The following is a 25552-nucleotide window of genomic DNA, read 5'->3' as shown; positions in this document are numbered from 1 at the left end:
GGAGAAAATACTTGCCAAACATATGTCTGATGAGGGGTTAATATCCAAAATCTATAGGGAACTCAATAGAAAAGATCCCCAAACATCTGGCTAAAAAATGGGCAATGGACCTGAATAGACATTTTCTAAAGAAGACATATGAATAGCCAACAGGTACATTAGAAAAATGCTTGGCACCACTAGTTGTCGGAGATATGGACATCAAATCCCCAATGTATCCCATCACCTCATAGCTGTTAGGATGGCCATCACCAAAGAGGCAAGAAATAACAAGTGTGGGTGAGGTTGAGGGTGGAAAGGGGGCCCTGTGCACTGTTGGTGGGGTATCGGCTGCAGCCACCATGGAAAACAGCATTTTCTCAAAACCTTAAAGATATCATACCATATGATCCAGCGATCCCACGTTGGGTATTTACTTGAAGGAAACTAAAACTGAATCTGAAAGAAATATCTGCACTCCCCTGTTCATTGCAGCATTATTTATAGGAGCCAAGATAGGGAAACAGCCTAAGTGTCCACCAACAAATGAATGAATAAAGAGTGTGCTGTAGATATACACTGAAATATTATTCAGCCATGAGAAAGAAGGGAATCCTGTCATTTAAGACGACATGGATGGACCTTGAGGGTATTACACTGAGTGACATAAGCCAGACAGAGAAAGACAAATACTGCATGGTATCACTTATGCATGGAATCTTAAAAAAAAAAAAAAAAAAAAAAAAAAAAGTCAAACTCAAGAGTAGCATGGTGATTGCCAAGGGTGGGGGGCTGGTGAAAATAGGGAGAGTTTGGCAAAAGGGCACACCCTTTGAGCTGCAAGATGAATCAGGCCTGAGGACCTCATGTAAAACATGGTGACTATACCCAGGACGACTCTGCTGTCGGTTTAGCAAGCAATGAACAGGTAATCAGTGGCAGGCCCTGTGCACGTGCATAGGGATATAGACACACACAGGGCCCAGAGTTGGCCATTTGGCTGGAAAATGGAACAACTAATTCAAGAATGGAGCGACTGCCATTTATTATACACTACTGTGGGCTATGGGCGAAATTCCTAAAGTATATTTTCTCATTGAGTTCCTTCAACTATCCAGTGAGGTACTACTATTATTATGTCCATTTGAGTGATAAAGGAAGATGTTCAGAGTGGTTAAGAGACTTTCAAAGTCACAAAGCTTAGTAAATGGCAAAAGAGCTATGTACATCCAAGTCCTCCTGATTCCAAGCCAAAGTCTTTCCCCTGTGCCTGCCACCTCCACGAAATGAAAACACTTTTTCAGAAGGGCACTGTGGTGGTCTGAGACATGGGCTGGGAGGTGGAGCTGCAGTCAGGAGGCCATAACAACAAGCGGCCCCACCCCGGTGTGGCCTTCGGTCTGCCTCATGCACAAGGAGCTTTTGTGCCGGTTGCCTCTTACGACATTCAAAGCAACGCAGTGAGGTCATGGGTTTCACAGATAAGGGGAGAAGCTCAGAGAGCTCAAGTGACTTGCCCAAACCACACAGCTGGATGTCTTTCTGGAACTCGCACCCAGGCCTCCTATTTGGCCGACTGCACATCTCCAGCTCTTTCCGTGGCAGTAAAATAACTTGGGGGCTGGAACCAGGCCTGGGTTCAAGTCTTACCTCAACATCTTCCTAGCGGTGTGACTTTGGCCATGTTACTAAATTTCTCTATTCATCTGTAAAATGGGAATAATAATATCTACCTCTCCAGTCCATCATTTCATGGTTATCGTACATCAAGTTTCTAGCAGGCAGGAACTGCTCAATGAGTAAATGAACAAGCAAGCAGTTATGGAGTGTTGTTGGCTCTGAGCTCTGTGGGGGAGAGTAAGGAGGAGAGGTGACCCTTTCTGTTAGGAAGAGAATACCCTGATGCCTTTTTAAGGAGATGTGAAGGGAGATGGGGTCCACTGTTTCTCGTTTGAATTGAGTGAAAAACTTGCAAAATCCACATGTAAGTAACTACAAGCCACTTCCTTTCTCTGCCCCTGGCTGCTGGATCATCTGTAAGCACTTGCCTTACTAAGATCTTTCCAAAGCCTTCTGTGGAAGACTGTGCAGTGGCAGATTGCACCAATGAGCAAAGGAAATCTACCCCTTCGTCCATTGCCCCCATGCCTGGAAGAGGGGGTGGGGGCCCAGGAAGAGGGAGTCAAGATGGCACCCTGGTAGGTCTCTGCTTGCAATAGCGCTGTGGTTGCTGAGTTCCTCAGTGACGAGGACTAATAATATCAATAATAGTCATTATAAGATTTTGCATCTGTGCAGGGTTTATTATGTTTCTCCCAAGGCAGTTTCACATTCAAAGTCTTATTGAATCCCTATAATTCAGTGACATAAACAGGGCAAGAATAAGAGCCTCATTTACCATGACTTGACCTTCCAGAGGGCCCACAGTTTTGAAAGGGGAGTTGGGTCTCCAGCTCAGCACTGTTACCACTGCACTTCTCAGGGGCTCTCGGCCCCAGGCCCAGCTCCAAAATTTCCCCCATTCAACCATCCCCACCCCCAGTTTCTCATTGTCCTAGTTTCTGGCCCCCTGGACTCCTTTGGCTCAGTCATGAGCCATCTGGTCTCTGAAAATCCAATCTAGCGGTTGAAGGAAAGGAAAAATCCGGTGTTTTTTATTGCTGCTTGGAGGGGGGTTAATAATTAGGTGATCTGGGGGCAATGGGAGGAAGAAAGTTAGAAAAGAAATTATTCTAAAGCCTCTTGATGAAGTATCAAGAAGTGAGAAGGGGGAGAAAAAGATTTTAGTCTTAAAAACATCAGCTGTATTAAGGCACAATTACATACAATGAAATTCACTGACTTCAAGTGTATGGGTTTAGACAAACCGTCTACAGTTCTGCAACCATGACCTCAATGAAGCTATAGAACATTTCCCTCACCCCGAGGACTCCTTGTTCCCTTTTGCAGTTCACTGTCTCGCTCCCTTATCACTGAGACTGATCTGATGTCACTGTTGTTATATTGCTCTTTCTAAGAAGTCATACAAATGGAAGTCATACAATGTGTAGACTTTTGTGTCCAGCTTCCTCCATTTAGTATGATGCTCTTTTGAAATTCATCCACGTTGGTGCACATATGAGTAAGCTTGTTCATTTTATTGCTGAATAGTATTCCATTGTATAGATATACCACAATTTGCATTTACCGGTTAATGAACATTTAGGTTGTTGCTGGTTTTTTTTAAAACATGTATTTTTATTTTATTGATAAAAACTGGCTCTACATACACTTAGAATACCTGGACCATATGTGTGCAGGATAGATCATTTCCTGAATTTATAGACAGTGCTTGGTGAGGACATGTACCTGTGCCCTCCTTGTATTAACTCTGGGCCAGTTCTACTCCCTCCTACTCCTCTGGCCAAGGTGCAGATGCTCCCAAAGTGGGAACCACTCATTTTAGTCACATGGTTTAAGACATGCATATTCAAACCAAAATATGGTGTTTAACTTTATTCATTGTATTTTATTTTACTCTGGTAAGGACACTTAACATGAGACCTACTCTCTTCAGTTTTTAAATGTATAATATAGCCTTGTTAACTACAGGCACAATGTTGTACAGCAGATCTCTAGAACTTACTCATCATGTGTAATCAAAACTATGCCCACTGGTTAGCAATTTCCCATTTCCCCCTCTTCCCCAGCCCCTGGTAACCACCATTCTAGCCTCTGATTTTATGAGTTTGACTATTTTAGTTACCTTCCATAAGTGGGATCATGCTGTATTTGTCTTTCTGACTGACTTATTTTACTTAATGTCTTCAAGGGTCATCAATGTGGTCATGTATTATAGGATTTCCTTCTTTTTAAAGTCTGAATGGTATTCCATTGTATGTATATACCACATTTTCTTTATCCATTTATTCATTGATGGGCACTTAGATTGCTTATAATCTTGGCTATTGTGAATAGTGTTGCATTGAATATTGGGGTGCTAATATCACTTCAAGATCCTGATTTCAGTTCTTTTGGATAAATACCCAGAAGTGGGATTTCTGGATCATATGATAGTTCTATTTTTAATTTTTTGAAAAACGTCCATACTGTTTTCCATAGCAACATTTTGCATTCTCACCAACAGTGTACAAAGATTCCAATTTCTACACATCCTCCTCAACACTTGTCATATACATATGTTTTGATGATAGCCATCATAACGGGTGAGGTGATACCTCATTGTGGTTTTGATTTGTATTTCCCTGGTAATGAGTCACATTGAGCATCTTTTCATATACCTGTTGGCCTTTTGTTTGTCTTCTTTGGAGGAATGTTTCACTCAGGTAAACTCAACTCAACTCATTTTTAATTGAGTTATTATTTTTTTTTTTGCTCTTGAGTTGTAGGACTTTCTTATATATTTTGGAAATTAATTGCTTATCTGATACATGGTTTGCAAATATTTTCTCCCATTCCGTATGTTACCATTTCACTCTGTTGTTTCTTTTCTGGCTTAATGTAGTCCCACTTGTGTATTTCTGTTTTTGTTGCCTGTGGGTTAGGTGTCCTATCCATGAAACAATTGCCAAGGCCAATGTCGTGAATCTTCCCCCGGTGTTTTTTTCCTTCTAGGAGTTTTATGGTTTCAGGTCTTATGTTTAAGTCTTTCATCCATTTTGAGCTGCTTTTGTGTACAGTAAGATACAGATCCAAATTCATTATTTTGCATGTGGATATCCACTTTTCTCAACCCCATTTGTTGAAGAGACCCTCTTTCCCCTGTTGTGCATTCTTTGCACCTTTGTCAAAGATTAATTGAATGTACATGTATAGAATTCCCAGTTTTATTTTACTGCTGTGAACATTTGGTGCTATGAATAGTTTTTATCAATCTATGTTTATATTTATCTTGGGTAAATACCTAGGAATGTGATTACAGGGTCATGTGGTAAGTGCATGTTTAACTTTGTAAGAAACTGCCAGAGTGCTTTCTGAAGTGTTGCACCAGTTTACATTTCCACCAGAAAGACGTGTGTGAGAGTTCCAGGTGCTCCACACCCTTTTCAACACTTGCTATTTTCAGACTTTTAAATTTTACTAATTCTGGTGAGTGTGGAATGCTTTCTCATGGAGGTTTTAATGTGCATTTCCCTAATAACTAACCACTTCATTAGTATATTTTCTTTGGCAGAGTATCTATTTTAAATCTTTTGTACATTTTTTTCCATAAGGTTGTTGATCTTATTATTAAGTTGTAAGGATTATTCATTTTTTAAACAGTGTCTTTCAAAGAGAATATTTCTTATTTTGATGAAGTCTAATTTATTAATTTTTTTCTTATGATCTGTGCTATTTGTGTCCTAGCTAGGAAATCTCTGCATACTCTAAGATACACATTTTCTCCTGTGTTTTCTTTGAGAAGTTTTAAATGGTATCTGCTACTTTAGGTCTATATTCCATTTTGTATTAATTTATATATAAATATGGCACAAGGTATGAGGTTAATTTTATTTTATTTTAAAATGTTTTAACGTTTATTTTTGAGAGAGAAAGAGGGAGACAGAGCATGAGAGGGGAGGGGCAGAGAGAGAGGGAGACACAGAATCCAAAGCAGGCTCCAGACTGAGCTGCCAGCACAGAACCCGACACAGGGCTCAAGCTCACGAACCACAAGATCATGACCTGAGCTGAAGTCAGACGCCCAACTGACTGAGCCACCCAGGCGCCCCGTTCTTGTTTTTCAAAGTTGTTTTGGCTATTCAGCCTCTCCCACCCCTCAGGAATTGGAATGACCTCTGAGCAAGGGAGTGACCTTTTCCTCCTATTCTTCATGTTTGGATAGAGAAGACTTCCTGGAAGAGGTGAAAAAATTAAGAGACAGTGAAAAAAAATTAAAGGAGCTCAGTCTTCAGGCTCTGCCAGCCCTAGTGATGATGGTACCAGGAGGGGTAGGTGTCAGGGAAGTGACGGGAAATGATTTTATAATTTCTGCCTTTTCCTGGAACTCAAGGAATCTTCTTTGGAGAGGTTCCCTGGTGGTTAGATCTGCTGTGTTCACCTCAGTGAAGGAGAGGAGGGGGTTCCTCGTTCAAAGTTGCTCCTCTGGGATCCTGGTTTTGCCTCCTTGATTCTCCTACTGGGAGTCCCCCTTCTTCATGCCTCTACTTACTGTGATGTTGTACACACCACTAGTTCCTCCAAACTACTCCACCATTTTTATGGCCATGCAGTGGAATCCTGAGTCTCAAACTGAATATAGATGTGGGAAGTGATAGGTGTACAGTGTCCCAGAATTTTGAGGGCCTGGCCCTGGCTAAAGCTTTAATTAGCTCCTAGCTAAGTGCTGGTGCCCTGACTCTCTGCCTCTTTGCTGAGGATCTCAGGGACATTTGCTGAAATTCTGAACCTGACCCCCAGGGCACAGGTACACCTGGTGGCAGGAACTGGGGTGGGGGGGTACATTCTCTGCCATACCTGCATACCTGGGTCATGGCTCTGAGCCCTTCTGGTTTCTTCCCTGTCTCCTTCCTCTTCCTCCCCCTTCTCCTCATTCCTAGGGGCTATAATCAGACATTTGAGATCCAGACAATTCCCTGAACACTCTGATTTGCCCCAGGAACCAAGGGCTGGAGTGAGGGAGATGAGGGTGTCTGGAAGACGGAGCTGGGACTTTGGTCAGGGAACTACTCTAGACAAATTACTTCCCCACTCCATGCCTCAATTTTCTCATTTGGGAAATGAGGGGTCAGATTCAATTATTTTCCTTATTGCCCTTTTACAAAACTAGATTAGTTGCATTAATTATTAGTCCATAATCTATAGATTATATGTAATCCATAAGCAATAATTTATTAAATTAACACAAATCCAAGATAAAAATGTCCATGATCTGTCCTGAAATGACATTAATATTTGTGTAGGTTCCTGAAACTTTCTAGTCCTTGTTCAGGTACATATCCAATTTTAATGTATTTACAATAATGTCATGAGTAGGAATTTATATTTAACATTTTCAGCTAACATTACACCAAGCATATCTTTTCCTTTTCCGTTTTCTGCCTACTCTGTCCCAGTGCCTTCTTGCTGAGGTAGCCAGTGTGAACAGCTTAGTTATATATGCACTTAGATATATATATATTATATATATATATATGCATATATATGTAGAAATACAGCGCAATGTATAGAATAGGCATTTGAGGGAGAGGGGTCCTTGTTTATTTTACAAAACTACATATGCTTCTCTGAAGCTTCCTTTTCTCATTTAGCCATACGTGTGGAAATCCATCCAGGCCAAAGATATCACACATAATTCCATATAGAGGTACAGTGCACAACTCCCTGGTATAAATGAAGCTATCCTAATTCATTCAACCATGCCCTGATTGGTGGGGACTCGGGTTATTTCCAGTTGTTTGTTTCCCCCACTGAAAACAATGCTGCCACAACATTTTGTACAAATACTTTTGTGAACAGGTTACTTACATTTCTAGGGTATAAAATTACAGAGGTGGGATTGCCAGGTCAGAAGACATGTGCTCTTTTTTTTTTTTTTTTTTTTTTTTGAGAGAGAGACAGAGACAGAGACAGAGAGCAAGCAGTGGGGTGGGGAGAGGGGGAAAGAGAGAAAGAATTTTTTAAAAAAATTTATTTATTTAAATTCAAGTTAGTTAACACACAGTGTAGTATTGGTTTCAGGAGTAGAACCCAGTGATTCATCACTTACATACAACACCCAGTGCTCATCCCAACAAGTACCCTCCTTAATGCCCATCACCCATTTAGCCCATCCCCCCACCCATCTGCCTTCTAGCAACCCTCAGTTTGTTCTCTGTATTTAAGAGTCTTTTACGGTTTGCCTCCCTCACTGTTTTTATCTTCTTTCCCTTCTCCTATGTTTATCTGTTATCTTTCTCAAATTCCACACAGGTGAAGTCATATGATGTTTGTCTTTCTCTGACTGACTTATTTTGCTTAGCATAATACCCTCTAGTTCCACTCACTTTGCTGCAAATGGCAAGATTTTATTCTTTTTGATTGCTGAATAATACTCCACTGTATATATATATATATTCCACATCTTCTTTATCCATTCATCAGTCAGTGGACATTTGGGCTCTTTCCATACTTTGGCTATTGTTGATAGTGCTGCTATAAACATTGGGGTGCATGTGACCCTTTGAATTAGCATTGTTGTATCATTTGGATAAATTCCTAGTAGTGCAACTGCTGGGTTGTAGGCTAGTTCTATTTTCAACTTTTTGAGGAAACTCCACACTGTCTTCCAGAGTGGCTGCACCAGTTTGCATTCCCACCAGCAGCGCAAAAGGTTTCCCCTTTCTCCACATCCTAGTCAATATCTGTTATTTCCTGAGTTGATAATTTTAGCCACTCTGACTGGTGTGAGGTGTATCTCATTGTGGTTTTGATTTGTATTTCCCTGATGATGAATGATGTTGAGCATCTTTTCACGTGTCTGTGACCATCTGGATGTCTTCTTTGGAAAAGTGTCTATTTATGTCTTCTGCCCATTTCTTCTCTGGATTATTTGTTTTGTTTTGTTTTGTTTTTTTGGTGTTGAGTTTGCTAAGTTCCTTATAGATTTTGAATACTAACCCTTTAGAGAGAGAGAGAGAGAGAATCTTAAGCTGGGTCCACACTCAGCTCAGAGCCTGACGTGGGGCTTGATCTCATGACCATGAGATCATGACATGAGCCGGAATCAAGAGTCAGAAGCTCAACCGACTGAGCCCCACAGGTGCCCGACATGAGTTCTTTTTTTTTCTTTTTTCTTTTTTCTTTTTTAATTTTTTTTCAGTAATATAAGATACATTTTTTTATTTTTTTATTTTTTCAATATATGAAATTTATTGTCAGATTGGTTTCCATACAACACTCAGTGCTCATCCCAAAAGATGCCCTCCTCAATACCCATCACCCACCCTCCCCTCCCTCCCACCCCCCATCAACCCTCAGTTTGTTCTCAGTTTTTAAGAGTCTCTTATGCTTTGGCTCTCTCCCACTCTAACCTCTTTTTTTTTCCTTCCCCTCCCCCATGGGTTTCTGTTAAGTTTCTCAGGATCCACATAAGAGTGAAAACATATGGTATCTGTCTTTCTCTGTATGGCTTATTTCACTTAGCGTCACACTCTCCAGTTCCATCCACGTTGCTACAAAGGGCCATATTTCATTCTTTCTCATTGCCATGTAGTACTCCATTGTGCATATAAACCACAATTTCTTTATCCATTCATCAGTTGATGGACATTTAGGCTCTTTCCATAATTTGGATATTGTTGAGAGTGCTGCTATAAACATTGGGGTACAAGTGCCCCTATGCATCAGTACTCCTGTATCCCTTGGGTAAATTCCTAGCAGTGCTATTGCTGGGTCATAGGGTAGGTCTATTTTTAATTTTCTGAGGAACCTCCACACTGTCGTCCAGAGTGGCTGCACCAGTTTGCATTCCTACCAACAGTACAAGAGGGTTCCTGTTTCTCCACATCCTCTCCAGCATCTATAGTCTCCTGATTTGTTCATTTTGGCCACTCTGACTGGTGTGAGGTGATATCTGAGTGTGGTTTTGATTTGTATTTCCCTGATGAGGAGCGACGTTGAGCATCTTTTCATGTGCCTGTTGGCCATCCGGATGTCTTCTTTAGAGAAGTGTCTATTCATGTTTTCTGCCCATTTCTTCACTGGGTTATTTGTTTTTCGGGTGTGGAGTTTGGTGAGCTCTTTATAGATTTTGGATACTAGCCCTTTGTCCGATATGTCATTTGCAAATATCTTTTCCCATTCCGTTGGTTGCCTTTTAGTTTTGTTGGTTGTTTCCTTTGCTGTGCAGAAGCTTTTTATCTTCATAAGGTCCCAGTAATTCATTTTTGCATTTAATTCCCTTGCCTTTGGGGATGTGTCAAGTAAGAGATTGCTACGGCTGAGGTCAGAGAGGTCTTTTCCTGCTTTCTCCTCTAGGGTTTTGATGGTTTCCTGTCTCACATTCAGGTCCTTTATCCATTTTGAGTTTATTTTTGTGAATGGTGTGAGAACGTGGTCTAGTTTCAACCTTCTGCATGTTGCTGTCCAGTTCTCCCAGCACCATTTGTTAAAGAGGCTGTCTTTTTTCCATTGGATGTTCTTTCCTGCTTTGTCAAAGATTAGTTGGCCATATGTTTGTGGGTCTAGTTCTGGGGTTTCTATTCTATTCCATTGGTCTATGTGTCTGTTTTTGTGCCAATACCATGCTGTCTTGATGATTACGGCTTTGTAGTAGAGGCTAAAGTCTGGGATTGTGATGCCTCCTGCTTTGGTCTTCTTCTTCAAAATTACTTTGGCTATTCGGGGCCTTTTGTGGTTCCATATGAATTTTAGGATTGCTTGTTCTAGCTTCGAGAAGAATGCTGGTGCAATTTTGATTGGGATTGCATTGAATGTGTAGATAGCTTTGGGTAGTATTGATATTTTGACAATATTAATCTTCCAATCCATAAGCAGGGAATGTCTTTCCATTTCTTTATGTCTTCTTCAATTACCTTCAAAAGCTTTCTATAGTTTTCAACATACAGATCTGTTACATCTTTGGTTAGGTATTTTCCTAGGTATTTTATGCTTCCTAGGTATTCCTAGGTATTTTATTCCTAGGTATTTTATGCTTCTTGGTGCAATTGTGAATGGGATCAGTTTCTTTATTTGTCTTTCTGTTGCTTCATTGTTAGTGTATAAGAATGCAACTGACTTCTGTACATTGATTTTGTATCCGACATGAGTTCTTTTTAATTTCCAAAACAGCTGTAAAACTTCACAACCACACAGGTGGGAGACAAGGGCACGTTTCTCCCCACATTCACACCAGCACTTATTGTAACTAGTCTTTTGAATGTTTGCCAGTATGGTGGTTGGGAAATGGCATCTCAGTGCTGCTTTAATTTGCACTTCCCTATTGACTAGTAAGGTAGAGCATCTTTCCATCTATTTACCAGCGCTTTGGATTTCCTCTTCTGTCAACTGGGATTCCTAATCTTTGCCCATTTTTTCTACTGGGTCTGTCTTTGCATTATGAATTTGTGGGATCTCAATGTAGGATATGAAGGGCTTCTGTCAGAAGGATATGGCCTTCTGTCATATGTGTTGCAGATATATTTTCCCACTTTATCATTTGTTGTTTGGCTTATGAGAGTATCTTTTTCTATACAAGATGTTTTCATTGTATGTAGTCAGATATGTTTCTTTTTCTTAACGTCGTTTCAATTTCCTGTTTTGTTTTGAAGTCTCTGCAACACATAAACTGTATTCCTAAGTTTCCTTGTAAATCTTCTCTTGTTTTATGTTTTCTCACTTAAGCATGAAATCTTTCCGGAATTATTTTTGTCAGATTAAGGTAGGCTCCAACATTATTTTCTTCCATAAGAAGAGATAAACTCAGCAGTTTCTTTCTTTCTTTCTCTTTCTTTCTTTCTTTCTTTCTTTCTTTTTTTTTTCTTTCTTTCTTTCTTAGAGAGAGAGAGAGAGAGAGGTCACAAGTGACAGCAAGTGAGCAAGGGGCAGAGAGAGAGGATCCCATGAGGGGCAGAGAGAGAGGGAGAGAGAAGCGGGGCTTACCCAAAGCGGGGTTCATATTTTACCCAAAGTGAGACTCATGTTCACCTGAAGTGGGGCTCCAGCTTACTTGAAGCTGGGCTCTGTTCACCTAAAGCCGGGCTTGTGTTCACCCAAGGTGGGACTCGAACTCACAAACCATGAGATCATGACCTGAGCTGTAGTCAGATGTTTAACCATTAGGCACCCCAAACACAGCAGTTTCTAATCTATGCTCTTATAATCCTGGGGCCCCCAAGAGACACATGGGAGTGGCTACCAAGACTGGGACCAGCAGATCAAGGAGGCATAGACCTCCAATTCCCTGACCATAGAGGGACCACCTTCGTTGTTTTACAAAATGGGCTTCCAGGAAAGATTGGGTTTGGACAAAGTGTTCTGAGGCTAAAGGAAGTTTTAAAAATGTCTTTTGGGAAATCTTTGGGGGCCCTCCCAGCTCTGTCATTCTCTGACTCCATGATGGTGAATGCTTGCTAAGGGAGAAAAGACCAAATGTCAGCATACCTTCATCCAAAATTAATTTTACTGTTAAATCCCAAGGTGGCTCAAAGTAGATATTAGAATCACAGAGTTTTAGAGATGGAAGTCACCTTGAAAATCATCTAGTCTAATGGCTCTCAATTCTGACTACCTTTTGAATCACCTGGGACCTTATAAAAAGTCCTTATAAAAAGTCCTGGACCTTATAAAAGTCCAGACCAAGTGAATCAGTCCCTGGGGGTTAGGGCCCAGGCATTGATGGTTTTTAAAGCTCCTGGTGATTTTAATAAGCAGCTAAGGTTGAGAACCACTTCTCTGGTTCAACTCATTTACTTCATTAGTAAATAAATTGCGGCCTGGAAAAGGTGATGAGGTATCACACAGCTGGCTAGCTGTAGAGTTGGCACTAGAATTTCTATCTCCGCCTCCGGGTTAGCGTTTTCATTTGCATCAAACAAATCCCTCATCAAGCACCGTGCCTTGGATTTTCAGCCAGCAACCCTAAAATCTCTGTATGAGTGCTTTCTACCTTCGCATACGATCAGCTTAAACACATTCCCTGCATACAGTTCTGTGTACGATGGATGAATAGACCTAGTTTGGCCTTGCCAGATCATAGTAGGGAACGGGGTCATAAAGAACTATAATGATAAACGGGAGGGCTGAATAAATGGTACATCCTATGCAGAGGACAGGGCCGGGGATGCGGGGTGCTCAGAAGGAGGAGGAGGAGGTGGTTGATGGGAGGTCCGGGGACTGCAAGCAGGAGGTGGTGTTTGTACTGGGCCTACTGCATGTTGGAGAAGAGCCAGAAGCTCCTCCCTGGAGTAATGTTAACACAGGTTGAAGGGTTCTCGGGTCAGGTGGTGGGGGATGTGTCAGTGCCAGCTGGGCCCAACATGTCAAGGCCGCCCCTGACCTTCTCCCTCTTGCTCTGCCCTCAGGAATGAGACCGTACTGCACCAGTTCTGCTGCCCAGCCGCTGACGCCGAGCAGAAGCCCGCCTGCTCCGACTTGGCCTCCCAAAGGTGGGAATGCATTGGTGGCCGTCCTCCCTTCCCCACCCCCACTGTCCTTCCCCTCGAAGCAAAGCACACTGCACAGCACCATTCGGCCTCTTCCTCTGAGTCCTGTGTTTTTGTCTGTCTGTCTGTTTTTACCTCCTGCCTCATGCCTTCTATTGCTCTTGCCTTCCTCTGGTCCCCAGATGAGCCATTCCCAACTCTGGAGGCCATTATACCCTAATGTTCAAATGCCAAACTTAGGCTCCTTCCCCTAAAGAGCCTACATAAAATATCATCTTTTTAGAAATCAAGGGAAGTTAGTTGGATTATACACAGAATACATAATCACATGGTAGGGTGCCTGGCACTAAGCAGGTGCTCAGTCCAGGGTTATGCCTGCCTTTTCTATGGTAGCAAAGATTTCTTCTTTTCTTTCTAATCTTTCTCCTCCCATAAAAGAGCCAAGATGACTGAGTTTTAATTGTCAGGCTTTTCACTGAGTTAGCTGTTGACCTGGGAAGGAAGGGGGAGAATGTTGAGTCAGGGGTTGGTGTCACTGTCCCAGGCCCGCTTCATCTTGTCATGGGTTAGTCATAGTCCCTTTCTCGTTTATTAATTTTTTTAATTAAAGAATTTTAAATTAATTTAACTATTTTAACTAGCAAAATATCAGATCACTTCCTAGTCACTGATGACATCTTAGGGTAATAAAACTTAGATATATATACATATATTTGATGGAACGGGCCCAGCATGCCATCTAATCAGACAGAAAATGTGAATTTTACAGCACATATTTGGGGTCTCTCCAATAATGCCAACAACATAGCTGTCTTCTGCAGGGAGTAGTCATCGTCATCACAAAACCTATTTGTTTAGCTTTTACGTGTACTATAAACTTTTCCTTTTAATGTGGAGTACCTCCACCTCTAAGTTTCTGTGCGGAATTATCATCACGTTTGCAAAGCCTGCACGGGAAGGGCGGTGAGTAACAAAGTGCTGAATGGATACAGAAACGCTGCAAGGCTGCGGGCACCGCCTGCTTCCCACAACGTGGCCCCTCTTCTCCACAGCTGTTTGCTGCAGACGTCTTACATTGTGGGACTAACACCTAACAGCCGCCTGAACAGGTGCTCAGAGAGTTCTTTGGGTTTCTTAAGCTCTAGACTCCCCTGGAACATAAGCGTAGGTAAATAATTCTGCGCCACGCAGATCATTTCCTCAGCTAGGGTAGGAGAAATGAGAGTCACTCTGAGTAGCTGAACTCGGTCCCTCTCCCCTCCACCTCCCATTTTGTGGCCCCTCCTCCTTGCACTTCTGTGCTTCTGTCTGTCTTCTACCTTCACCTGTCTCTCTGCTTCACCTCTCCCCTTCTGGCCCACATCAAATTCCTTTCCTGTGTCTACATCCCGGGGCCTTGATCACGCTTTGTTCTCTTTCCACCAATTCTTCTTAGTTCTGCACATTTCTCTCTCTTTTTTTACTTGTTTCTTATGTCACTGGGAGTCAAGATACTTGGATTCTGGCCTGAACTTGGCCTCATCTACAGTCTCCTGTTGTTGGGATGAACTTGGGCAAGTTGCTCAGCTCCCCTGGGCCTCAATTTCCCAAGAGGGTGGTCTGTCAAGAAAGTAACACTGACACATAATCTCATTGGGTCTTTCAGCTGCTCAGTGAGGTTAGACCAGGCTTTCTCGTCCCTGTCTTATTTGAGAGCAGAGTACGTTTCAGAGCACTCAAGGGCCCTGCCTATATTCACGTGGCCAGAAAGTACCAGCGCCCAGACTTGCCCTGAAGGCATGTCACTCCTACTGCTCACCATTTCCTTGTTTGAGACTGAGTGATTCCATGATCTTTCCTCCTTTATTCCTTGGAGAGCACTAGGTAGGCATCAGAGATGGTAGCTATTGACACAAAGACACAAAATCACCCCTGAAAGGCATCACTACTCATGTTCCCTTAAAGGGAAGTCAGGGCCGGGGTGTAGGCAGGACTCTGAGGTGTCAGAGTCAGCCCAAAGCAAGTGGCACTTTGGGATCCTTCAGTCCAGGGCTGAGGGAGGTGTGCTTGTCCCGAGGGTGACCAGGTAGGATCATGAAAGGCAAAGAGAGGGACGGAGCACTGTGCCCATGCCCTGGGTGGTCTGTGGGTCAAGTTCTGTGCCCGAGGACATAAGAACAAGTAAGGCCACTTGAGTTCTGGAGGATCTCCCCATCTAGTTTCCAATTTCCAAATTGGAAATGGCTCACCTGGAAACTGGAAGTAGACAGAAATGGGAGAATGTGAGGGCAGGAGAGAAGAGAAAAGAGGACAGAGAGTGGAGTGGCATCAGGATGATCTTCGAGGAAAGAGAGGGTCCTGGTTCCTTCCAATGGGCTGTCACTGTTCAGACACACAGCTGAGTCTTCTTCCTAAAAATCTCCTCCTTGGCAGGCGGGGAGAAGGGCTGTCTAGTCTGCCTCCCACCCCGTCAATCCAGCTCCATTCAGTAAGCATTTAATTGCTACTACCCAAGCACAAGGCATCGGCGAAGATGGATGACAGGGTGCCCTCAAGCTCAGTCCTAGGGGTGTGGCAACAGGAATCCTTCCTTGGATTTTCCATGGTCATCCTTTCTCTCACTTCTCAGCCCTCTTATTCCTTCTCATGCCCACACCCCTCTGCCTGCCCACCTGCCCTGTGGCCCTGGACCCTGGTGGGAAGGGATGGGAGGGGCTGGTGTGCCATGTGGGAGAGAGTGACAAGTGTATGTGGGGCAGGGGAGGAGTGCTCCGCCATCATGGCTGCCAAGGGAATAGGCCTCTTTCTCAAGATTTGGAGTGGGAGGGTAGGAAATCTATTATCTTAGTTTTCCCTTGAAAAGGCAGGTGCCAAGGTGGGGGACAGAGGTGCTCTGGGAGGGAGGGTAGAAGGATGTTCAGTTATGGAGGGACTACCCTCCTGCAGCCCTCCCCTCTGGGTGGGACAGGGAGACTTACGCCCAGTTGGTCCAGACCTTCAGCTGTTGTCTGCCTCTGTTCCCAATTATTCCAAGTTGTTCTGTTTCATTTGTAGTTTCCTAGAGTGTATTTCTGCCTCTCTGTCTGTCTGTCTATTTCTGATGTCAGTTTCTTGGCTTCTCTGGGAGGAGGCCCTCTGGATGTTTTCTGACAGTCCAACAATGTATGTGTCAGTCAGTCTGTCTGTTCCTGGCTTCCTGGGGGGATTGCATCCTAAGAATGTTTTCTCCCATTAGACCCCCACATCCTTGCTCCTAACCCTATCTGTGACCCCTTTACACCCACTTATCACTTTCCTTTAACCAGGTGCCCCACCTCCACAGAGCATAGCCCACACCTCCCCAGGAATTTCTCTGTGAGAACCTGCCAAAGTCAGAGATTGGGCTGAGGGCTAGTGCAGGGTTGGTGGGTCACAAAGCCCTCTGGGCCACCCTGGGAGATCCTGGGCTGGGCTGCAGGGCTCTGAGACAAGCTAGGCTCTTGTCAGTCTGGCTTCCCACCAGCTCAGCCAGGCTCCAGCCCAATCAGCCTCTGAATCTTCTGGGGATAAGCCCATTGGTCTGCACAGGAGACCCCAATAAGAAATCTAAACCAATTGATCAGGTCTCAAGGTCACTGAGACCTTTGGTGTGTGGCCTCAGAGCTGGCTCCCTGACATTCTTCCTCTGCACCCCAGCTAAAGCCAGTGGTGATCAAGATCAGCCCAACTTGAGGGGTCTGTCCTCTCCCTGCCCCACTCCAAGCTGTGGGACTTAGCAAGAATCCCTTTCTTAAGAACTCTGGACGAATCCCATGGGGGCCTCACGGCAGCTGATCACCCACAGCCCCATTGGTCAGACCAGTGGAGAGGAGCTGCCACAGCCCGAGGCAAACCCTCAGCCTAGAGGAGAGACTAAGGGGCCAGGAGAAACCTTCACCCCTCCCCAAGAGACAGATAAGCCCCAGCCCTGGGTTGGGGGGTGGGTGTTGCTAGGACAACCTGCCCCAGCCACCTGAAGAGAAGCCTTGAGGGATGGGGTTAGGAGAAACTCTACCTTGGGATGTGGAGCCTGCCAGGGAGTGATACCCCAGGAGGTGGGAACACCCAAAGTTGAGCAAGTCTGGAAGCTGGGTTTCTGTAAGAAAGGAGCCAAGGGGTGGCATCAGGGACTGGGCTGGCAGAGGCCTCTGAGGGGATGGTGAGACCACCAGGGAATGGGCCTGGGTTCACACACACACACCCCCCACCCCCCCACCCCCCCGCCCAGGCAAACCCTCTGTGCTTACCAGGGCACTTAGGCCCTCAGGTGAGAGCTGGGTGGGGGGCGGCATGGAACCCAGAGCCGGGTGCAGTAAGTGTGTGCCAGGCTCTTTCTTCCGCCTTCCCTACCTCCTCCTGCTGCTAGCTAATGACAAGGGCTTTATTCTAGGGAGCTGAATAGGCTAGTAATTGCAGCCCTACTTCCAGTCCCATCCCTCTCCTCCCTCTCACGCTCTCCCTGACAATGACCCTGGAACTGGCCAGCCACCACGCAGCATCCAACAGAATGGCAGCCCATTTGTCTCTGTGGGTGGCAATGGGGCCGAGTGGAGGAAGATTGCCTTCTATTAGTGTAATGAGAGGAGGCTTGTAAGGGTGGGGTGGCGGCTCAGCTAGGGGAAGCATAGGGAGGAAACAGAACAACTCCCTCCCCTGGGGAGCCCTGGGGAAGAAGGTACTCTGGGCCCCAGTGAACTCAATGACTCACCCCTGTTATTCGGTCCTACCTGCCCAGCCTTCCTCCAGGATTCAAGAGACACTAATATTTCTTGAACATGCCAGGTATGTTGCACTAAGCACTCTGAGTATTTTATCTCAATTCTGTGAGATAGCTGTTATTCGAAGTTTTAGATAAGGAATCTGAGATGGAGAGAAGTCCCGTGTCTTGACAGAGGGACCTTGCTAATCAGTTCTGGAACTGGAAGGTGAACTCAGGTCTAACTCCAAAATGCAACCACTTTCCACAGAGCTGCTGCTAGGGTTTTTTCTCTTTCTTTCTTTCTTTCTTTCTTTCTTTCTTTCTTTCTTCCAGAGCACAGGAGAAACCCTTCTAGGCATTTCTTTTGATCTTAAATAACATCTATTTTCTCTGACTATAAGTTATACTTGCTAGTTGTTGGAAATGTGGAAAATACAGAAATAAAAAGAAGAAAATAATTGAATTCAGTTATATAGAATTAACCACTGTCAATATATTAGGGTGCAACCTTCCAGGGTTTTATTTTTCTAAGCACTGTATTTTACATTTACCCCCCATAAAAAAAAAAAAAAGATTTTGTAGCCTGCACTTCCCACTTAGTATATGGTGTCCAGAGAGAACCTCCCGCCCTAAGCAGCCCCTCCGAAGCCCCCATCCTTTCCTGGCGCTGGTCTGCACCTGCTAACCAGCACGCAGACTGGGCGGTGGGTGGCCGTGAGCTCTGCTGGAGGCTGCACTCCCTACTATATCCTTGAGGAAGGGATTTCCTTCCAAGGATGCTGTCTGGGAGAGCCCTTCGTTCGCATCGCTGGCGCCTCTATCCTGCCTCTTGGCTCTCCCCAGCTGGCCTGGGGCATGATCAATGGACCAGCCAGTGTTTACTCAGCGATTACGGAGCAATTAAATTCTCAATCGATACAGTTTAGTCTTCAAACAGCTGGGCTAGGGAGCCTCGGCATCACGCGCCAGCTCCATCAGTCACATCCCCAGCTCTGGCTCCAAGGCTGCCGAGAATCCTGCCCCACCCGCAGTGGAGAGGGTAGGGGCTCATTCTGGGACTGCGGAACTCTGTCCCCTCTTCCCTAGAGAAGCACAGAGAAGACACGCTTCCCTTCTAGGTCTGAGTGGGGCTGGAGGGTCGGCCCACCTAAGCTTCCCAGCCCCTAGGCTCTGGGGTCTCTGCCTCGGCACAACAGGAAGGCAGTGGGCAGCAGGCAAGGCCAAGGGGAAGTTGTCTGGTCTCCTCAGCGTCCCGTGGGTAGTTCCCAAAGGCCTTGGCAAGGGTTGGGATCGTGTGACCTAACACAGTGTTCTGACAGTTCCCATGATGACCTGCCCTGGAATGGATCATCTGATTGTGGGGCCCAGGTGGGATTCCTGAGGATTGAGGACATCAGTCTGGCCGAGGACACAGCAAACCTGGACTCAAGTGGCAAACAGCAGGGGGAGGGGCGGGGCTGCTCCTTCTTATTTGGGCTTTCTGAGCAGGTTAGGTTTGCTCACCAGTGTCCTGAGGATTTCTGTGTAGTTACGGCAGAATCTGCCTTTATGGCTGGGCTTTACACCTGAGGATAACCACAGGCAATGGCAGAAGAATTTGGTCCTGGAGCTAGAGAAACCGGTTCCCTGAGCAACCATGTGGCCTGTCCCTTCATGCCCATGCTTTTTGTCCCATCTGTGTCTTCCCTGCCAGACTCAGGAGACACAAAGGACAAAATAGATGTCAGAATACTTTGATACCCTGCTAGGGGATGGCCCCCACACCCATACCCCCAGTTCCAGAGAGTATTAGGAAAGCTTTGTCTTGTCACGGTTTTTGGCTTTCTGTTCAGTGAGTTTTCCTCAGCTGCAACGTGAAACTTGTGTTTGGAGTCAAGTATTTGCCCAGGCCGATTTCCTCGTGTATTTTTTCCACCCAGTGACCCTCTAAGACCAGTCTCTTCATGAGACCTCCGTTGTCACCAAAGGGCATTTTCAAACTTCCCTGTCCACAGGCCTGGGCTGGGGCTGTGTCATGTGAATGAGGCCAGGCTTGGGCCCACCTTCAAAGAGCTGTGAGTTAGGACAGACAGCTTTCTGTCAGCAGTGTGTTGAGAGATGATTAGAGAATTCCTCTTCAGTCTATATTTCTATTTTGTGTCCCTTACCTATGAGAGAGGGAAAGAGAACACTGGCTGTCAGCTAGCGAGCCGTTGCTATGTGCTAGACAGATATTAGCTTACTTAATTCCCACCAAAGGTTCATGAACTGCTTTCAGTCCCAGGTTCGAGGACAGAGTGAGGATCAGAGCTGATGAATGGCTTGTCTAAGGGCCATATCCCTGGCAAAGGGCGGAACTAGGATTTGAACCAATCTATTGCAGGTGCTGCCGCCAGTCAGGTGACCAAAGAAGGGGGGGGGGTGTTCTCAAGCACAGGAAGTGAAAGCATGGTGGGGGAGTGAACAGCAGGCTCTTACTTCTCCTGCCACAGGAAGGGGGCTGCTTAGAGGGGGCTCCTCCAAGAAAGCCTGGTTTATGGGTCAGCGACGGTGAAGGCTGGCCCTCCACCCTACAAATGAGGCTTTGAGGACTCTAGGTACCTGGAGGTAAACACATCAGAGCAACCAAGCTGAAGACAGGAATAACTGGGAGAATATTTTCAGGGGGAGAAAAAGCTTCAGGCTTTATTATTTAAAGAAATAAACATAACTAAGTATACTACTCCCAGAACAACAAAATGAAAGCCACCACAAAGAACATCTAACTATCTCTGCTCCGCTGGTGTTCATTAATGCACAGTTTTGTCCAATTTAGGGAAAGAGATTCTTTTTTTCATTTCCCAGAAACTTCTTGTTTGAGTCTTTTGGGTATTCCTTTTTTTTTTTTTTTTTCATTCCCAGAAAGAGTAACCTCTCTTTGCAAGCCTAGAGATTTTTATTTTTTTTTAATTTTTTTATTGTTTATTATTTTTGAGAGAGAGAGAGAGAGACTGAGAGAAAACAGGGAAGGGGCAGAGAGAGAGAGGGAGACACAGAATCGGAATCAGGCTTCAGGCTCTGAGCGCTCAGGACAGAGCCTGACGCAGGGCTCGAACTCACAGACCATGAGATCATAACCTGAGCTGTAGTCAGCCACCCAACCGACTGAGCCACCAAGGCGCCCCAAGCCTAGAGATTTTTCTAACTTCACTCCTAGGCCTTTTTGGTTTGGGTTTGTTTTCTCCTCTGAAAAGTCATCTTCACCCATTCATTTGTCTTTCAACCAATAACATGACCATGGCAATAATTTATAATTTCAGTGAGTGTTTCTGATATATGACAAAAAGGGCTTTAAATCTGTTTCATCAAACCAAAAGAGAGGAGATCATCATCGTCTGCAGCAAGTGGTTTAATCAGACCAGGCATTCTTAACGATTCTACTGCCTTTGACAGAGGCCTTGGAACAGCTTAAGGAAGGAGATTCTTAGAGATTTTGTGTGTGTGTGTATGTGTGTGTGTATGATGATTAAAAAACCACAAAAAGAAAACAAAAACAAAAACCAGGAAAGACAGCTGTCTGTGAAGGAAGACTGGCATATGATGCTGTCCCTGACAGGCAGAAGAGCTAGCAGGAGCTATTGCTTTTGAAACGGAGGGTTTCTGGCTGGAAGGGACCCAAGTGATACACCACTCTTTATCACACAGATAGGGGACTGAGGACTGGAGGAAGGTGCCTTGCCCAAGATCTCCCAGCTGGTGACGTGCCCAACAGGGTCTAGAACTCAGGCTTCCTGAAGAGCTGGGGCTTTCTACCACCAGCTCAATGCCTCAGTTTCCCCAGCTACTACATAAGGGGGTGAACCGTCTAATAATGCCCAGGGTCCCTGTGGCAGTAATTCTGTAAGAAGACACTCTGCCTTGGGCTGAGGCAGCAGGAGCACCCGGGAGCATTTACAAAGCAAAACAAAGGGCAAGTGGCATGACAGGAACATGGGGGACAGTGGACCCAAGAAGCAGATGGGAACGGCAACATCCAAACTCGTGCGAGCACACATAAGAAAGGAGAAGCGTCAAGTGGGCCGGTGCACGGGTTCTGTCTTTCTCCATTCTACTGATTGTTAAAACACAAAAGGGAATTTTCTTTTTTCTTTTTTTTTTTTTAATTTTTTTTTCAACGTTTTTATTTATTTTTGGGACAGAGAGAGACAGAGCATGAATGGGGGAGGGGCAGAGAGAGAGGGAGACACAGAATCGGAAACAGGCTCCAAGCCATCAGCCCAGAGCCTGACGCGGGGCTCTGGGCTCACCGACCACGAGATCGTGACCTGGCTGAAGTCGGACGCTTAACCGACTGCGCCACCCAGGCGCCCCCAAAAGGGAATTTTCAAAAGGAGGAAAGCCTCGCCTCGCTCTGAGTCGTCCAGGCTCTCACAACCACCTTCTGTCATTTTCCCTGGTCCTCACCCCACTCTCTGCATCCAAGGGCCTGTGCTGCCTGGGCGCTGGACTTTGTCCCCCGGGATGCTCCAGGAAAGAGCCCGATACCCGCTTCCCTTCTGCCATGCATGCACCTTCCTTCATTCCAAGGACAGAAATGATGGAAAATGAAGGAAGTTTTGGTGGAAAGCTGGTCATAACCTTAACTAACATGTGTACAGGGTGCTCCGGGTTGTAAAACTCCTTCCCAACCGTTCACCCGTCTGATCCTCACCACAAACCTGTTAAAGGCCACAGGGGCAAGAATTACTGTGTCCGTTTTCCAGCTGGGGAAATAGGGGAAAGAAGCAACTTGTTCAGGTTCCAAAGGAAGAAGCTGACAGAGATCAAAACAAGCCCGCATGAAGAGAGGGGCTGCAACAAACGGGGGGCATTAAAGCCTGCTTCCTGCCTGTCACTGTTTGAATGCGCTGCCTCGGCCATGCTCCACCACCCACACAGACTGGCAGGATCTCAGCGTGGTTCCCATGTTCCACGTCTAGGCTGCAGTTTGGCAGGTTTGGAGAAGCGATTAGGTGACCCTGAGGTCCTCGGATTTCAGGGGACCTGGCTCACCAGAAACAGCATTATAAGAGACTTGTATATTACTATGAATTTATTAATTCATAATGAGCAATGATACCAGTGAACAGGATACTCACAATTACTGATTAATAACAAACTTAAAAATATGAGAGTCTCTTTTCTTCTCCAAGTGCAGAGAGATGCGCCAGATGAGTTTTGTGGATGCCCTTCTAGGTTGGACAGGAAGATCTGAGAAGTGGGAAGGTAGTAAAATAGTACCCTGGGCTCGAAGATAAATTCAGGAAGACTTCAAGGAAGTACTAGAATGTGGAGCGGTTGAGAACACAGACAGAGCAACTCAAATCCAGGTCTAAATCCTGGCTTGGCAACTTACAAACGCTGTTACCTTGGTTAAATTACATAAACCTTCTCATCCTCAATTTGCTTACTTGTAAAATGGGGATAACAGGAGCAGTTACCTCTTACAGTGGTTGAGGTGGTTAAATGAGATGATTCCTGGAAAGGTGCTTGGCATATAGGAACCACTCAGTAAGTGCTAACTATTTGAAAGCTGGATTTTTGAGGAGCAGAGAGGGAGAAATCAGTCAAGATCCAGGAGTCCCAGAGAAGGGGACTAGAAACTCAAGTATGACTAGGAAATGTTTAGAAAGAATGGGCTGACTACTTTAGGAGATGAGGGTCTAATGGCAGAGCCCCTGGTATGGCAAGTAGGAGGGGACACACTACCTGGAATGTTGTTCAGAGTCATTGAGACATGCCCTTCAGAAAGAGGGTCTAGTCCCTCCTTTGGATGGCAGATGATGGGCACGGAGAAGGAGGCATCTTTCAGATGTTTCTATTCAAGCCTAGCCTGGGACATAGGCTGCTGGAAAGAGCCCAATATCTGAATGAAAGAGAGACTCTCAGAATTAAGGGACCAATTTGGGGAAAAGATCAAAGAAGCTAGAGACCCAGATGAATGCCAATCCAGTAGGGCCAACAGGCCCAGAGAGGAGATTTTCTAGACATCAGGGCAGGAGAGGAAATGATTTCACCCAGCACCAGGCTGTTACAGTGCAGGCTAGGATGAGATTAAGAGCAGAGGCATTTTATCAGAAAATTCTTGCCAGCTGACAGTTTGTTCTCTTAAGAGGAGGAAACGGGAGCACCTGGGTGGCTCAGTCGGTTGAGTGTACAACTTCAGCTCAGGTCATGATCTCATGGTTGGTGAGTTCGAGCCCCGCGTCGAGCTCTGTGCTGACAGCTCAGGGCCTGGAACCTGCTTCGGATTCTGTGTCTCCCTGTCTCTCTGCTCCTCCCCTGATCACACACTCTCTCTCAAAAATAAAGATTAAAAATTTTTTTATTTAAAAAGGAGGAAACAGTTGAACCCTTTCAGGGAAAGGTTTATGGCCTGGCACTGACCCCTGCCCTGCCTGGAGGGGTGGGTGGTTCCCCAAGCTGGGATCTCTGAGGCTTCTTCCCAAAGCCAGTGTGCTATGCATTGTCCCTTCATCCTAAACACGTTTGGAGAGACGTGTGAAACCCGCAGACATGTAGAAAATAGCACAGCCATTCTGATACTTGTGAGCTTGTGAAGGTTTCTTTGGTAGCAAGAATGACTGAAGCTAGACATTAGGAAGAACTTCAAGTCGGAAAGCAAAAGATAATGAAGGTGACTGAAAGGAAATAGGTCAATAATCTTGTTCCGTAGAAACTGGATGGATGGCCAGAGCAGCGTCCTACACTACTGGGCATTTGCCATTTCCATCTCTTGTGTCACAAGACTCCTGTTTGGGGTCAGCACACACCTGACTGCCACAGACACCTGTAGGCCATCGGAGACCTTTTCCCTGGCTTGTGGTGAAGTTGAGTCTGTGAGGAGCTGGGAGAATGTCTTTCCCTGGAAATAGCTCAAGATCCAAAAAAACATCTGCTCTGCTGGGGTGAGGTAGGGCCGAACTGAGTGGGACAGGAGGAGGATGGAATAAAGGGACTTTATAGCCATGAGGAAACAAAATAGCTGGTCATGGCCCAGCCTCTGGGATGCACTGTGTGTGTTGCGATCATCACCATCCCTCAGAGGGACCCAAGAAGGATTAGATGAGGTCTTTGCTCTCCAGGGAGTCATCGCTCTTGAGCCAGAAGGTGAGGAAGTGCAACATGCCCAGATGAAGGAAGGAAACCTACATTTACAGGGCATCAGTAGGTCCCAGAAGCTTTATGGACATGTTTTGTCAACTCTCCCAACAGAAGAGGAAACAGGCTCCGAAAAGTTAGGGAACTAGCCAAGGCCACACAGCAAGTGAGTTGTTAGATTTTAAACCATGGTCAGTCTGGTTCTTCCTCTCCCACTCGTTATATCCTGCTGTCTCCCAGCCCTTATACCTCCTGGCAGGCTTCTCTTGGCATCCTCTGTAACTCAGAGCTTCAGAAATTATGCTGTGCAGAAAAGAGCACTACTTTTCCATTTAAAGAACTCTCGCACAAGAACGTGAGAGAAAGATAGTTCAAGTTAAGGACTATTCTTTATTCTGAAGTCACTTCCTTCCTACCTTTTCATATTCGGAAACGGAATGAAGTTTTTGCTGTTTTGTTTTCTTGTTTGAACAGAATAGCATGTTGGAAATCCTAAAAAGGAAAAAGATAGTTGTTCATTATATAGGGCTTACTGAGCATTTTACACACCTTAATTCTCTACCTTAATTCTCCCATAGAGAAGAAAGCGAGGCACAAGGTTAAGCAACTTGCCCAAGGTCACACAGCAAGTCGATGGCAGAGCCAGCGTGCAAAGCCAGGCTGTCTGGCGTGGAGTCCTACCTGCTGCAGCGCTGTC

General features: G+C 45.2%; 1 protein-coding gene across 9 annotated transcripts in view; it reads left to right on the top strand.

The window, feature by feature from the left end:
- The window catches only part of IQSEC3 (IQ motif and Sec7 domain ArfGEF 3), a 108851-nt gene that overhangs the window by 21360 nt on the left and 61939 nt on the right, over positions 1-25552 (top strand). For all 9 annotated transcript variants that reach the window (XM_023256643.2, XM_023256644.2, XM_023256648.2 and 6 more), the window contains one exon: positions 12981-13064. In XM_023256643.2, the coding sequence (XP_023112411.1) occupies positions 12981-13064 (84 nt within the window). The remainder of the gene's footprint in view (positions 1-12980; positions 13065-25552) is intronic.

This window comes from Felis catus, chromosome B4 (genome assembly GCF_018350175.1).
Source record: "Felis catus isolate Fca126 chromosome B4, F.catus_Fca126_mat1.0, whole genome shotgun sequence".
NCBI lineage: Eukaryota > Metazoa > Chordata > Mammalia > Carnivora > Felidae > Felis > Felis catus.
The sequence above is the reverse complement of the archived record's forward strand: the minus strand, read 5'-3'. Positions and strand labels throughout refer to the sequence as shown.